The sequence below is a fragment of the Semicossyphus pulcher genome, unplaced genomic scaffold (genome assembly GCF_022749685.1).
Source record: "Semicossyphus pulcher isolate SPU_LCO1_2020_fin unplaced genomic scaffold, fSemPul1.0.p SCAF_6, whole genome shotgun sequence".
NCBI lineage: Eukaryota > Metazoa > Chordata > Actinopteri > Labriformes > Labridae > Semicossyphus > Semicossyphus pulcher.
In genome coordinates, this window is record NW_027211737.1 from 26,735,788 (window position 1) to 26,751,454 (window position 15,667).

At 42.8% G+C, this 15,667-nt stretch overlaps 1 protein-coding gene across 1 annotated transcript in view; it reads right to left on the reverse strand.

The window, feature by feature from the left end:
• Positions 1–15,667, reverse strand: part of galnt9 (polypeptide N-acetylgalactosaminyltransferase 9) — a 115,725-nt gene that overhangs the window by 57,177 nt on the left and 42,881 nt on the right. The window contains exon 4 of the mRNA XM_069683696.1: positions 13,115–13,289. Coding sequence (XP_069539797.1) covers positions 13,115–13,289 — 175 coding nt within the window. The remainder of the gene's footprint in view (positions 1–13,114; positions 13,290–15,667) is intronic.

A 15,667-nucleotide genomic window follows, 5' to 3' on the forward strand; every position in this document is an offset into this window, starting at 1 on the left:
AGTTAAAGTGGTTTTTAAAGGTGTTGCAACCCCGCAAAATGATTTGTTTTGATTAAGAGGAAGGTGCACACTCCTCTCAAACATAATTGTACATAATAATTGTTAAATATGTGCGAATTAAACATGATTTCTTATTCTATTTTCTGTGTGTTTTCATTATTTATTCCTTTAAAATGGCGGCTTGTGCTTTGAGTTCAGTATTTTTCCTTTGTTCAGTTATGCTTGAGCGTAATCAACTCGTGGAAAGGTGAGATTAAGTTCACCTGTGGTCAAGATGGCACTGATTACAGAGGTCACCTGTGATTGGCCTAAAAGCAAGATATACAAGGTGTGTGAAATCAACTGTTGGATTGATGTGTGTCAGTGTGGAGGTGAGGGCTATGAGGAGAGCCTGTGTTTTCTGTTTGAATAACCTCCATTTCTTTTGTCTCTACAGAGGACACTTAATGATGATGTTTGATATTTGATTGATAATGATTTTTTTTGCTTGTCTGGATGGTCTGAATAAATCTACAACTCAACTGGTCAATCGTCAACCTGGTTTTGAATCCTTTTTTTTGTCTCACTCACACTGCCTGTTATCCAGAAGCGTAACAAAAGGGTATTTAGGCATGTTGATGAGAACAGAATTAGTTATAGAGCGGCAGCCATTGGGAAATATGTTGATTGATATCAATCTCCTCCTCTATCTCTGCAACATATTAACTCTCATGTCTTTATCTAAAGTGTGAAGTAAGAGCTAGGAGGCGATTATCTGAGCTTACCATGAATTTGTTTCATCATCAAAAATCCTGCCAACACCACATCATTATCTAAGGTCAGAAGTATCAATGACTCTCAGAGGTCAGACTTTACAAATGATTCATAATCCAGGGTACAATACAAAAAGATCATCAGCAGGGAAATGATGGATCAAACGATAATACAAAGACTAATTTAATTTATCACTTATAATTAATAAAGTTAAAGTTTGATTCACACTGTATTATACAGTTCCCTTTGCTGACTGAAAAAATAAGAACACAATTAGTGAGTTGGGTATAAAACCTCAACAAAGATGCTTTAAGATTAAATCTCCGACTTTAAATTTAATCTCCCCTTTCAAAATCACCTGCAGGTAGAAAGCTGTTTGTAATTCGGTCTGATGTTTGCATGAGGTCTGAACCTGCAGACCACACACGCTTATGTGTAAATGCAAGTTTAAGTGTTGGAAAGGTACGGAAGCCCTAAGCGGACATGCATCCATACATTTTATTTACTCCATTTTCTCCTGATAACGAGTCATTTACGGTTGTTTTCTCAAGATCTCCACTTATTATCTCATTATCTCGAGATAACAAAGCTGGTTTGAGGTAAGCTAATGAGGTAAGTTAAGCCCGTAGACTGTATAAAAAGATGGACGACATGACAGCTCCCTATAAGTGAAGCCAAACCCTCTCTATCACCCCAGGCTGACTGGCTGCAGTATAGGTCATAAAGCCCGCCTCCTCCATGTTAACAGATGGGACATGGGTCAAACTATAAAATCAAAATGCACGTCAAATACTTTTTTCACAAACATGGTTTCTCTCATTATAGTTAGTTCTTATCATGCTGATTTACGTCTAAGTGTTAATTTTTCTGTCAAGTTTATTTTTAATGAGTTATTTGATGCTGTCAAAAGGATGATTGACAGCTCTGTTGACAAATACGGCTCCTGCAGCTCATCTGTTCCGGATTAGTAGAGTAGAGGAGGAACGACGAGAGGAGACGTAACTAAAACAATCACTACAGTCATTGAAGTTTCCTTATCTGTGAACGTCTGCTTCAGACCAACACAAGAAGCTGTTCTGCTGTTAAATACACCGATGTGTGGGATCTTTGCTGGGTTTTTTTGGTAAGTTAAGTGTGTGTTTTGGTTAGCGGAAGTGGCTACAGCGGCTCCACCTACGGATCTCTACTGCGCAGCTCTTGCTCCAAATGACGTCACCATCGCAAGATTGCAGCGCCTATCACGGGGGCTATTTTGGGATCAATTTCGTACAATGACAGCAGATGGAGATGTGTCGTCCATCTATATATACAGTTATATATTTCTATGTTAGCTTTGTGCTCTGGGGATACGAGGTACGATCATCTGACGTTACAGTAATGCAGCGTTGTTATCCTGAGATAACAAGATAAATAAGTCGAGACTCCAGAAAACAACCGTAAATTAACTCGTTGTTATGGGAAACTGAGTAAATAAAATGTATGGATGTCCACTTAGGGCTGCCGTAGAAAAGGTATTTGCATGGTTACTGTTTATATATCTGACCACAGAACGTCACAGAGCGCAGATGCTTCCTTATATTTAACTCCTTGTTAAACCACAACTTTCTATTTTTACTTTCCTGTATGAATACAGAAAATCTTCAGCCTTACAGGCGCTGGTAGATTTTTGGCCTCAGGCTCTTTGTTTAGCTCGAAGTATCTTGGGCTCAGCGCTTTCTCTCACCTTACATCCACACAAGAAGAGTAAATCTGTACCACTAATGCACATCCTGCAAATTGTTCCACTACTAACTTCAAGACCAAATGCCTCAACAAATCAACACTGCAGGAACTTTAACGTATACAATAAAGTACTCCTGATTTCCTTTTTTTTCAGTGCCATACAGTAAGATCTCTCTGCTGCTTAAAGCCTTGGCTAAGGGCAACATGGTCTTCAGATCCATATGGAACAGACGGACGCTGAAGCGCTGCTGGCACCGGCTTTATTTCTATAATCTTCTCATGCTGAGAGAAGATCTCCACCATATCTTCAAAGCAACTCCTCTCTCGCTCAATTCTACATGCTTTACTTCTGGATTTTAAAAAAAGACTGTGCAATTATAAAATGATAAATGTATCTCTCAAGAATACTCCCACACTACAACTCTCTTTCTCCCCGCCTACTGACTCTCTCTCTCCGTCTCTGCCCTCTTCCTGCTCCTCTCTCCCTCCATCTGCTGCTCTTCAAAAAGTGCAACCCATTTATCTCCCAGTAGCAACATTACTACTTATCACATGAAGGTAAGGGGGCAGAGAGTGCAGAGGGAATGGATTTAAATTGTGCTATACAATATCAGTGAAATAGAAAGCAATACTTATAGAACGAGCCTTTTTTTTTCTCCACAATGTGAGCGTGGTTGTTTAAAGTAGCACAGCTTCTGGGAGGCAGATGGCTCGTTCTGTCTTCACTCCAAAGCTGCATTAACTCATATAGGAACATGTGTGAGCGTTTTCTCCTTCGCTGTGTGGTTGTGTTGATGCCCAATGCTGTGGGGGAAACTATCTCGGAACCAAACAGCTATCGACGATACAGCCTCTGGGGAGTTATGGACAATTTTCCAGGGCTTTCAGTTTTCCAGTTAAGCGGCCAGGACTTCCTTTCCTTCGTGCTCATCATTGTTTACAGTCTGACTAGAAAAATCAGCTCCATTCTCCCTTAGTTTTATATTTTATTACAGTATTCTTGTGTGTTTCAACAAGCGTTTGTGAAATTGTTTGGTCAGCCCATATGAGCCCTCACTTTATCGCCCCGTGCCTGTCCTCTACTCATCTTGTTCTCTGGCTGCGTGGCAAGTGTCAACATGGTCCGCACCAGAGTTCGAATGTGTGTTCTCACCTGTCCAAACGAACTAGACTTTTGGAGTCCGAAAGTCCGAACCAAAGCTTTGGAAAGTCTGGTTCATTTGGGCAGGTTCAAACACACATTCGAACTCTGGTGCGGACCGAACTACCGGATTATAGTCCTCCAGAAAAAACGAGACTCGGCCCGTTTCCAAATGAACCACAGTCCGGTTTCGATTCAGGTGAAAACATAAACCGGTGGTTAGACATGCTAGCACAAAGGTAACCGGCGCTTAACATGTTAGCGCAAAGGTAACCGGCAGTTGGCATGCTAGCGCAAAGGTAACCGTGAGGCTGTCGGTGTTAGCTCGGCGGGGTGGGCGTGTTCTCGCACGAGAGAGTGAGAGTGAGCTTCTGGTGACGAAGAGCCCAGGAGGAGGGGCCCAGTTCGAATGTTTTGTTGATAAAATGCAAGAAAAAATCCTACTTATTATACCTTTAAGCATTCAAGTAAATTTAGAGGTTGTTTGATTGAAGTTAAAATAGTGACAGGATTCATGTCTTTCAAAGAGAAAACTGACATAGTAGTGCTGCCACATTTAGAGTTATATCTAGCTATAAAAGAAAAAAGGAAACATTTCTAAAGACAGACTATTGTAGACCAGGCTCTGAGCAGTAAGCTAACGTATTAGCTAACATTATTAGCTTTAAATCAGATCAGACAAAGACGAGTGTCTGAGTTAAAAAAGAAGTGAGTGTCTCCTCCGTGAACAGACTCAGTGAACACTGCTGGTGTCACTGCCAGGTTAGGGTGATAACGCTGTCACGGCTTTAACACCAACGATGTGTTGAAAGAAAGTCAACAGATTTCACTCAAACCAGATTGAAATTTCATGAAGTGAGATTTATGCAGGTCGCCTTTAACAGCAGAAATAACTCCTCAGTGATCCTCATGAAAACCGCAGCACGCAACACTTTTTCTTGCTCGGGTGGCTCACATGTTCCGCTGCGTTAAGTCCAATGCAGAATTAAAGAAGGTCTTATTTTAGGCACGAGGGCCCGGCTGCTCTGAGGCCATAAATCTGAGCACGGTTAGACTCTTGTCTGATAACTCCTTGCCTCAGAATTATTTACAGTACGAGATCCATTAATCTGGAAATTATTAATAGAAAATGTATCTCAAAGGTCAAACCTGCATCAGGCCTGAGAGAAAGCATGGTGGAGCGAATGGCAGTGGAGGCTGTCAGCATGTATTCACCATATAGGATGAGTCATCGTTGGAAGGGGAAAGACGACGATTGCGATATGGAACTGAGTATAATTCAGCCCGATGTGGTTGACTAACCCTCTCAGTGTTATGCAGATGAAATGGCAGATACAGGAAGAGGAATGACACGGGCTCAGCTGTCTAAACCAGATGTGTCCTCGTTTCCGCGGCGTCTCCATCTACAGGAGCTGCTGGCTGGCTCAGGGGGGGTTCAGGGTTCTTAAGGACGCAGAGAGATGAATGGAAGAGGCGAGGATGGAGAGAGATCTCCTCAAGGTTACAACGTGTAGAAAAAGCAGAAACCTTGTGATAAAAATTAACCAAGTCAGGAATGCGACCACCTTAAACAGCCGACAGGTTTAAAACCTTCATTCCAGCACCACATACTGTACACGATATGTCGGCCTTCAGTCAGCAAGGTTTGCTCCTGCTGTCTTTTTCAAACAATGCGATGACTCACAGGGAGAAAAAAGTGTTTGTCAGACGGCTTTGAAGCATCAAAAGGATTCAAAAAGAATTCAAAATATTTCAACCTGCAGCTTTAAAAACACTGAAAAATAATGGCTGAGCTTCACAGAGCGAAAAACATGGAAGAGATGCTGATAATTATGGAAACAGGTGCATGTAAGGATGTTTGTATTATTGGGATTATGAAACTAGATATACATGCTAGTTTTACTACAGTTTTTCAATACTTTTGTTTTTGATGATCAGAGTTCTTCCTGCGGCACCTAACAAACTAAAAGCATGATTAATTTGGTTATTATGAACAGAATATGATGTTCTCAATGCATTTAATCAATTAATTTACAATGTTACAATTTCATTTAGCAGACGCCTCTGTCCAAAGTGATGCACACCTGTGAGTTAATACAGCTGGTCAGGAAGTGCCACAAACAGCTTTTTTAAGTGATAATCTCGAAGATTTTCTTGTAAATAAATATCTGAAGAATGAGGTAACACAATGGTGATTGAGCCGATGGCCCCCTGATGAAAGCCTCGCCCAGTTAGTGACGCGTTTTCCATCAGCCAGCAGTGGTTGGTCTGCCAGAGAGGGCAGGCGGAGCTAAGCGGCTGCTTTTCCGGTCTCTGCAAGTGTTGCAAGTAAACAGTAATCTACTATGGCTGAACAAACAAAGAAAAGACGGATGACTACAGATACAACTTCAAAAATAAGTGACAATCCAAAGAAAAAGAAACAAGGAAAGCGACCGTCAGCGAGGAAAATCAAGAGTTACAACCAGAGCCAACCGTGGACGTCACACATGCAACACTGTCTGGATATTTGGGAAGTGTGCTCCCGCAATCACCATTTATCACCTATCAAGGTGTCGCCAAAGAGAACGAAACAGAGATCTTCGGGATTACCACTTTAAGTTCGTGTTGCTTATTTCTTTTTTGCCTTGTTTAACTTTTTGATTTTTTTTTCCTTTTGTTTTTGTTTATATGTTTGTGAGCACTTTGTAACCTGGTGTTTTAAAGTGCTCTATAATAAAGCTTTGCTTACTTACTAATTGGGTTGTTGTGAACAGAATATGAATGTTATCAATTAATTTAATAATCAATTTAAATTAAGTCCAACTTTTATTCCATAAAACACATAGCATCATGTTTCTGCAGCCCTCACTCTGCTACTCTTTGAGCATAATTTGCTGCATGTTCACTGCATTCTATCCGATGTGACTTGTGAGGTGAATGTTGGAAACCACTTTAACACCTCACAGCGTTAATGTGGAGGCAACACCTGTAGAGGTAACAACACCACTGAGAGGGATTTTATTCCTTAATGCAAACTAGTGCTGAGAGCACGTAACACTGAATAGCATTGAGGAGTGTGAACCTCAGAGAGTGAAGAATGACACGAACATTTGAAAAGAGCTAAATTAAAACTGTGGCTTGGACCCAAACAGGCACTTTTAAACTCTGAGAGTGTTGCTTTCTGTGTGCTCCGTATGAATCATGTGAATGTGACAGTGCGATGCGTCTTTGAGAAGAATTTAAGCCTGCAGTGCCTCCAGCCATTCCTAAGCGCATTAAATCTGTAAATGTGAGGCCGTGCACAGTCCTCCTGCCTGGCAGCTTCACAGAGCCGCTCAGACGTGTGTATGTAGAGCTCATATTAATTGTGGCCGGTCTCCTTCCTGCCATGAAAAATGCAGGATCTAAAGAAACTGAAGGTATCAGCGCTGAATTTCAATTCATTATGGCGTCAGGGCTTTTTGAAGTAGTATCGCGGTATGCAGGAGCATCAGCAGGAAACGGGTTCTTACGATGCACTGTGAGATTGCGCACTGCTTTTAAATGCATTTGCTCAGGACTGGGTTGATAAGATATAAATGTAAAGGGGGCATGAATCTCTGTCTTCTCTGTGGTTTTCAGTTCTGCCTGGCCTGTGCTCTGTGAAGCACTCAGTGCGGCTGCAGCCTTCTTTGTCGTCTCCAGACAGATATAAACACTGAGCCACCGGCAGACACGGGGAGCAAGAGGAAAAAATAATTTACTTTTGCTAAAAAAAATATTTCCCCAGCCTTCAAAAGCTCGGAAATCCACGTACCATTGAATTTAATATAACCCTGTGGCACCTGTACGGCATAATAAGCAGATAGAGCTCCATAATATTAACAAAGGAGCTGATATCAAATATGGATGTGACAAATATTACATATTTCATAATTACAGGAGGCGGAGGTGGGTTTGTATCCGTTTCCTACTTTTTTGAATTCCAGCAGTTTGTCTGATTCTTAGAGGAACTCAGCGGGTCACGCGGCGGCAGCAGAGCATTCAAAATTCATCAAAGAGTTGCTTTCTGAGGCGTGGATTTCATTACATCCTCCTCAATGACAATCTTATCTGCAGCTCACACTCAGCAGGGAGCGGCTGCTTCACTTCTAATCATTAATCGTTAATAACCTGAGATTGCAACTGTGCAGGGGCTTCAAAAACCAAATAAATATCCATTTCCCCGCGCCGCCCCTCTGCAGCTGCCGGAGTCATACACTAGGTCCTAATTACAACACGCTCCCTTTTCCTGCCATTAATTCTGGTTATGTGCGGCGGAAGCAGAGGGAGACTGGTCCCGTTTGGGCGCAGAATGGACAACCGTTGTCTCGGCGATGGATGAAAAAAAAGCATTAGAGGAGATGGATTGTGAACATTTAGCTGATGCAACACCACAATGATGATAGGCAACTATTTCATCTCCTCGCATTAAAGCAGAGCAGAGCTGTGAAATCAGATTCCAGCGCTCCCCTCGCTTCTTAACTCCTCATAAACCAACACGGTGTGAGGGAACGGGAAACAGCTGTCAACCGCACCATGCAGTATGATACAATTATGTTTGCTTTAACAGTAATGCGAACCAGCAATAGATTTCAGCTGCAAATGTACAGCACCCCGGGGGGAACACCATGCCAATGAATCACAGCAGTGCAGCTGAGAGCTGGCAGCATTGTCTCTGGCTCAGTATGCACAGGCCGTGTGTGTGCGTGTGTGTGTGCAAGGTCATTGAGGGAGACTCACCACAACATCCAGAGGAAGCATCCATCTCACTTATCACTGAATGTGCCACGGTGAATAATCATATCATGATAAATAGCAGGGCTTCTTCCATTGGAACAAACAGATAGTGTGGATACCACAAGTGAATCTATCTGAATAAAGGGGCTGCACCGAATGTTTGCACACATACAGCAGATAAAAAAACGCACACACACAGAAGATATCTAAGCAACAGGAACAAGCTTCTAGAAGATGCCTCTCATCTCCTCCGTTGCTACATCCCTTTATCCAGCGTACACTCTGAAAGAAATCACAGGGATTCTGCTCTACTTTTCATTGACTCCTGTAAATAAAACCCAACACAAGAGCAAATCTCAAGCAGCCCAACGCATAAAGAAATGAAAGCAGCTGCTTGTCAAAGGACGATGGAGGCGGGCGTGTGCGTGTCACACGCGGTGTGGGTGGAAAACAAAGGAGAGGTGTGTAAAAGTCACACGATGGCAGGAGGTGAAATAACTCAGTGTTTTCGAGCAGAGGGGGAGGTATGAGAAGGAGGAGGAAACATATACGGAGGGGAATGGGTCACGTAAGGGCACGAAAGACATGTCTATTTCTGAGCGAGAACAGACGGGGCAGCAGATGAGGGAACCACCAGCGTATCAGTTATCAGTAATGCACATATATGCAACAGAGCAACCTTCTCACTGAGCGCTGCTCGCTGGCTGAGCCGCTCGCCTCGCACAGCCTGCGGGCTGATGTTCACACGCGCTCTGCAGAAAAGTGCGCCGAGAGGCAGTGATCAAGGTAGATTATATCACTGCTTTGCAAGTTTACGAGGTCAGCGTGTGGTGGTAAATGGTTGAGTAATACGCGCTAGATGGTGGATGTGTTTGCTTTATTCGTTCTACATCAGGGTTAGGCTGACTCTGACCTTGAGTGCTTTCATGGCTTTCAATAAAATAAGAGAGATAATGACCTTCTTAAGTAAACACACTGAAGCCAAAGCTTGCTTTTAACTGATACATCACTGCCATTTTTCCTTGTCTGTAAGCTATAGAGCATGATAAGTGAACATCAGGGCCGCCTTAAGGTGTAGCTGATTTAAGCCAGGGGTGCCTAACCCCTGGTCCGCGGACCAGTACCGGGCAATAGGGCATTGAGTACCAGGCCGCGAAACCCAACAGATGTCTGTGACATTCCAAACATTCGCAGAGTCAGAACCGTGTGAAGTGTGCAAACGAACAGGGCCAACTTTGATCATGAAGCCTGACGCCTCTAAAGCTCTGTGTTTATCAGTGAAATATATGAATTACACAGCATATGGGCATATCAGCCTGTGGAGAGGAAGTTTATACTTTAACTGTGCGCAGAATACAGATAGATCACAATGTTATTGATTCAGGTATGAGCATCAAAACACACACAGGTCTGCGTCATATCTGCTCCTCTCCTAACGTCTGTCTCCTCCCCGCGCAGCATGATAACTGATAAATTCCGCGTGGATCACCTCCAGCTCATCTCAGTCACAGCGTGTGAAGACAAATTTCATGCTTTAAAAAGGGTTTTCACGGACATACGGGACCGATCGCAACGCTATTAAGTCAGGGGCAGAGCCTGAGAAACACACAGATCAGTCACTGCTCTGCATGATTATAAACTGCTCACTGCTGGATCACAATATAAATTCAGATAAACTGCTAGGATCACACTATGGATCATATGGATCGCGCCGTCCCTCTCGTCGGCTTGTCCCGTATTAAAAACTTAGATGCAGTCTCCTCACAGAATAAATACAGACACGATCCGTCTGTATTTCCGTGCGTGTGACCGTGATTTATGCGCATGCGTGTAAAAGAGCAGAGCAGAGCCAAACTACCTACGACCAGATTGAAGGCTTGTTCCAAAAGAGAAGGAAGGGTAATATGTTTCTTTGGGATGTAACTTTTCCATTAATGTTGTTTTATCTTGACAGGAGGTGCTGTTGTTTCGCCAGCACTCATCTGAAGATCCCAAAGCTTATTTTTATTCAATACAGAAAGAGAGCGAAACATCAGCAAATGATGGATAGACCAGAAGAGAGACAGTAGCAGATGATGGAGAGAGAGGATAGAGGGACACACAGCAGAGGATGGGTAAACAGTGCAGGCACGACACAGCATGAACTGTGTGTGAAAACGTGTGAAACAAGACTAGGTCAAAACCTAGAATGTGGCTGACCGCATCAGGTCAATGTGCGCTTTTCACTGCGGACGAAGGTGAGAACAGCAGCCAAGCAGCAGATGAGCAGCCCCCACCTAAGTATCCAGAGCCGTAAAGACAGAGAGTCACGTCAGTGGAGGTCCAAAATGCTCCATGATCCGCCATTGCAAGTACTGCCACTCAGTCAGTCAGTCAGTCAGTCACTCAGTTACTCAGTCACATGCAGACCCATGTGCCCAAAAAAAGAAAAAGTAAAACCATTTCAATGTCTAAGACATGCATGTGGATGTTATTAAGGTGTTAAATGTCATCAAAATAAAGGTTGTTTACATAAAAAGTTCCCTGGGATGGATTCCCCAACCCCCCCTAACAAGCTCCTTGGTCAGCCCCCCATAAGTCCCCAGATGTCCTCAAATCTGAACAAATTGTAGCAGGCTAGATCTATTTAACAGTACAAAATCAATACGGTTTGTAAAGGATTCATGTGTTGTCAAATGGCATCAATGGGATACATTTTTTTTAACATGACTTACACCTACCATGGAGGCTTTTATTTAGTACTCTTATTGGGGCGGGGGCACCAACACGGCTAAAGCCAGCCCCGGTGAGCATGGCCATAGTTGGTGGGAATGTAATATAAATCTGTGTCTGTTGGTTTGTGTTGATTTTGGCGCCCCCTGTGGACAAAGCCTCTTATCTCTTTGTTGGTTTTGTCCTGAACATGCTTCAGTGGTGGTTTTTAACAGAAGATCTCACCCTGCTTCCTTTAACAGTCACATGTATCACTCACTTTAAATGTTTGCCCTGGAAAATGTAAACAAAGGCAGCGTGCAGTTAATCACTTCATCTGACACCTACCCCCCCGCCAGCAGTTTCAGGCAGTAAAAGTAACTATATAGAAATAATCAATCTTGTCACTGATGGTCTGGTTTGCTTTTGTAGCTCATATAAAGTAATCAGAATTCATTTCAGTCTGTTCTATAACCAGCAATGATTTTTATGTTATTTTGCTTTCTTCTGCCATCTATACTCCTCATTCTTAAATGATTTGAATTTTAACCACGATTTGAATTATAACTTCAAAACAACTGAAAAGTAAAGTCCAAAGTGATCTTAATGAAAGCTGCTGGCTCAGCTGGAAACAACACAGGAGCTTTAAACACTATAAAAATATGTCAGAACAGTATTTGGCCAAAAAGATGGTTGTGTATAAAATGAGCCTTGATGAATGTAAAGTTGATTTTAAGTGTCTTTGATTAAAAAGCTGTAGAACAAAATGTGGTTATCCATAAAGCAGACGCTGATTTAACTGCATTTGGCATAATTTGAAGCTACTGTGAGAAACTTTTAGTTTGTGTTAGTTTTGGCGCCCCCTGTGGACAAAGCGATATACATCCTATCTCTTTGTCTGCAACTTTTACGGAAAGTTTCACAGCAAAGGCACTGCTGTAAATCGCTTCGTCTCGCCTTGGTCTTGTTCGCTCTTGTGGGTCATATAGACGCAGCAGTATGAATTTTTCTGTTTCATAACCAGTAAAAACTCCTCACAGTAGGTTTAAAGGATGTTTTTGGATGCAAAATAAGAAGGTTCAGATATTCAAATGTGTGCAAGAGAATGTGTATTCAGATCTGAAAGTGTACACAACAACCAGCTGGAGTCCTTGGATACAGAAGAATTTAAATCTGATTATTCTGAGCCAAGATCTGAAGGTCTGTTTCAAGTTGACAGTGTTTTTAGTCTCAGAAGGAATAGTGTGACGCATGTGGCATTTCAAGAGGCAGGTCGAGGAGGTTAAAAAAAGAAACACAAAAGGAACTGTAAGAATTGTGTGTTTAAGGTATCTAGTTAGCAGAAAAGACTGAAGTGAATCCAGGGACACTGTGAAAACATGTAGGCTGTCTCTGCTACACCTCTTCCAACTCTCCTTGTCCCCTCCTGCCTCACAGTCAGCCTCTCGGGGAACAAACGCTGCATTTCCTCTTCAAACACTGACAGCATGACAGGCTCAAATTAGGTGCCAATTACATCTGTTTGAGTGACTTGTTTTCTAGTAAACTTAAGCAGCGCGCAGACATTGGACTGAGACCCCCAGAAGTAATTTCATATCGCAAAATAAGTCCAGAGCCCGCTGGTAAAATAACGTGGGAACGCTCAACATTTGTTGGTCCCGCTTTAATTACAACCACTCACGCCTTGCACGGAGTTGGCTGTCTCCTGTCATGAGTGTGTGTTTTCTGGTCAGGGAGTGTGGTTGAAATGAGGATGTATTTTCAGTCAGTGCCAACAAAAACCCATTACTCATGATTTGAAAGGAGATGCAAGAGAGAACAAGCTTATTAATGATAAACCCTCTCTAATAATGAGGGTCAGTCTGCTGAGAAGTGCTGTCTTAGTCAGAAAATAGCTGGCTCTACGTCAAAATGCTTCGGGCGAACTACACTGCATATTTCAGCGGTAATAATCCTACATGACGTCCTTCTGTACTGACAACATAAAAAGCAAACCACAAAGGCAAAGGTGAGAAAGGACAGAGAAACAGCTCAGACCTCCTCGTGTTAAACATGACCTTTTCTTACCAGCCCGTGTTGAACTCGACGTGGGCATCAAAGAAGCCGACGACGGGGGCCGTGGCGGCGTTCCAGCCGTGTATCCTGGCTCGGATCAGGCCCTCCCGCTTGCTGTTCCTCACGATCTTCACCAGGCCGGGGTAGCGCTTGTTCACATACTGGTCCAGGTTGAATTTCAGCTCCACTGAAAGAGGGCAGATTAGAGAAGATCTCACTTTAATGACACCCAAATGAGTGTGAGTACATTAACCAGGCAGCTGTAGCTAATGATAATGTGTTTCCATGATAACTCCAGTCCTAATGCTGAATGGTCGAACCTGCTGTAAAGTCTCTGGGGAGGAAGAGGAAATGAGTGTTGGCGTTTTTAAATAACTTTTTAGCTTACAAATAACAGTTAACAGATTTGCACAAGTTGCTCGAAAAATGTAATTAAGTACACATTAAACAAGTAATGACACACTTCAACTATTAATTACCCAACAGCAAAAGCAATTTGTCCAACTAGCCGTAACAGATTTGCCCCGTCATAGGTATCGATAAACAATTCCAATGCCTCCGTACCGACTCAAACATCTCGTGTATATAAATCGTGTAGAAATAGAAAATCAGAGATACTTGTTTAGCAACAGCCAGTCTATAGGAGGCTTTTACTGACCATCAAGACCTAGCTTAGAGTTTAAACACCCCCCAACTCTGAAAAAAAAAAATGAGTAGCGTAGTCAAGACAACGTGTACGTAAGACAAAGCTGTGTCTCAGTTCAGGGCCTGCAGCCTTCGAAGGAGGCCGGAGACGCTAGAGCTGAACTGAAGTCAGATGATCTGTTCACGGAGGACTTCCTGTTTGCATCACCAGCTGTTCCCGCCCTTACCCTTGTGTCAGCAAACACTACTCCTGTCGCCTAGTAACAGGTCGTTAGCGGGCTAACTAGCTAGCATAACTAACGTCACGTAACCTATTATTTTAAAGATAATTTGTTTCAAGGGCCCTTTCAATGAATCTCGGGATACGTAGGACCGCAAAGGATGCACCCGATGGATCCTTCGTGGCCTGGGAGAAGGAGGACACGTTTGTCGGCTGTATCTGAAGAAGCCTTCGAATTGGGACAGCCTTTGACGCGCCGCTGTGACGCAATCGGCCTTCAAATACGTCCTCTGAAGGATGCAGCCGCTGAATTGGGACACAGTATTTGAGGCAGTGGCGTCGTTAGAACCTAGCCCCGAAGGTTTTTGGTCTGGAGTTGATTTTAATGTACTGTACTGGAACAGAACTTTAGTTGTAGTTGCAATTGTTATTGTGGATGTTACATCCAGTTAAGATTTCCTTTTCCACGTGCTGCACTGTTTACAGAGAAAGAAACCGTTTTTCTTGTGATTGACTTTAATTAACAGGTCTTATCTTTGCTGATATTTAAACATCATGATGCTGATTAGTAATAAGTAAGAAAGCTTTGTCAGGTCTGTCCTCAAGAGGAGAAGAAAACTACTTTTAAAATGCTTGTTTGTTGAACAGAGGTTGGATCGATCATTTCTGATGCATTCAAGGGAGTCGGGAAATCTGAACGCTGAACGTGCTGTTGAAAACTAATGTTGTTTCTGTCCATTTTGGCTCTTGTTTGTGGTATTCTCATAATGTGTTTGCCCTACAATCCGGGAGAGGACCACAGCTCGTTGGGCTATGGCCATCGCTGTCATTTAATGCTAATCACCTGCTATTTGATTTCTGTCACCTGTTGTTTGCCACCTGGACGTCTGCAATTGAATACTATGAATACACTAGTAATACAGCCTTGAAATCATGAGAGGCTTGTTGCATTTGCAATAAATCTTGTCAAGCTGTAACAGTAAATAAGTGTCATAGTTTAATCAAATGAAAAACATATCAATGTAAAAGGAAGCAGAGCATATTGTCTTGATGTTTTAGTTTATTTAAAGGCGTCCAGAGTGCAGCAGCCAGTGCGTGTGTGCGTGCGTGCGTGCGTGCGTGTGAGAGAGAGAGAGAGAGAGAGAGCTGTATTGTGTATATGTGAGTATGAGAATGAGTGGGAGAGTTTTGTTATTTCTGAAGAGATGAACAATTTAATTATGGCCATAAAATCAACAACCCCCGGCTGCCCCCCGGACCCCCCTCTACAAGGTGTGAGGTGAGCCCCATTTGTATTTGGCTCAGCCCCTGATGTTTTCAAGTCCTCAAAACACCCCTGATTTGAGGTGCTAAGATTTCTTCTCACTTTAATAGGGGCTAGTCCAAGCTAACGATCGTTAGCCACGTGGTATAGCTTGCACAAGGTCGTGCGTAGAATGAAGAGCTGCACAGTTAGCTTACTCGGATACAGCAGATATGCACAACAAAAACATGTTATCTTCTCCGTCTCGCATACATTTTGCCATATCGTTCGTTATACACGATCCAAGTGGAAACATGCTGTAATTTACTAACGTTAGCATTAAAATGATTAGAAAATGAACAAGCTGGTCACACAAAATGATGCTGAAATGAAGCATTAGGATAGACCAGCTTGTGCAATCACAGCATTTTAGATTGTATCTCCTGACAGTGAATCT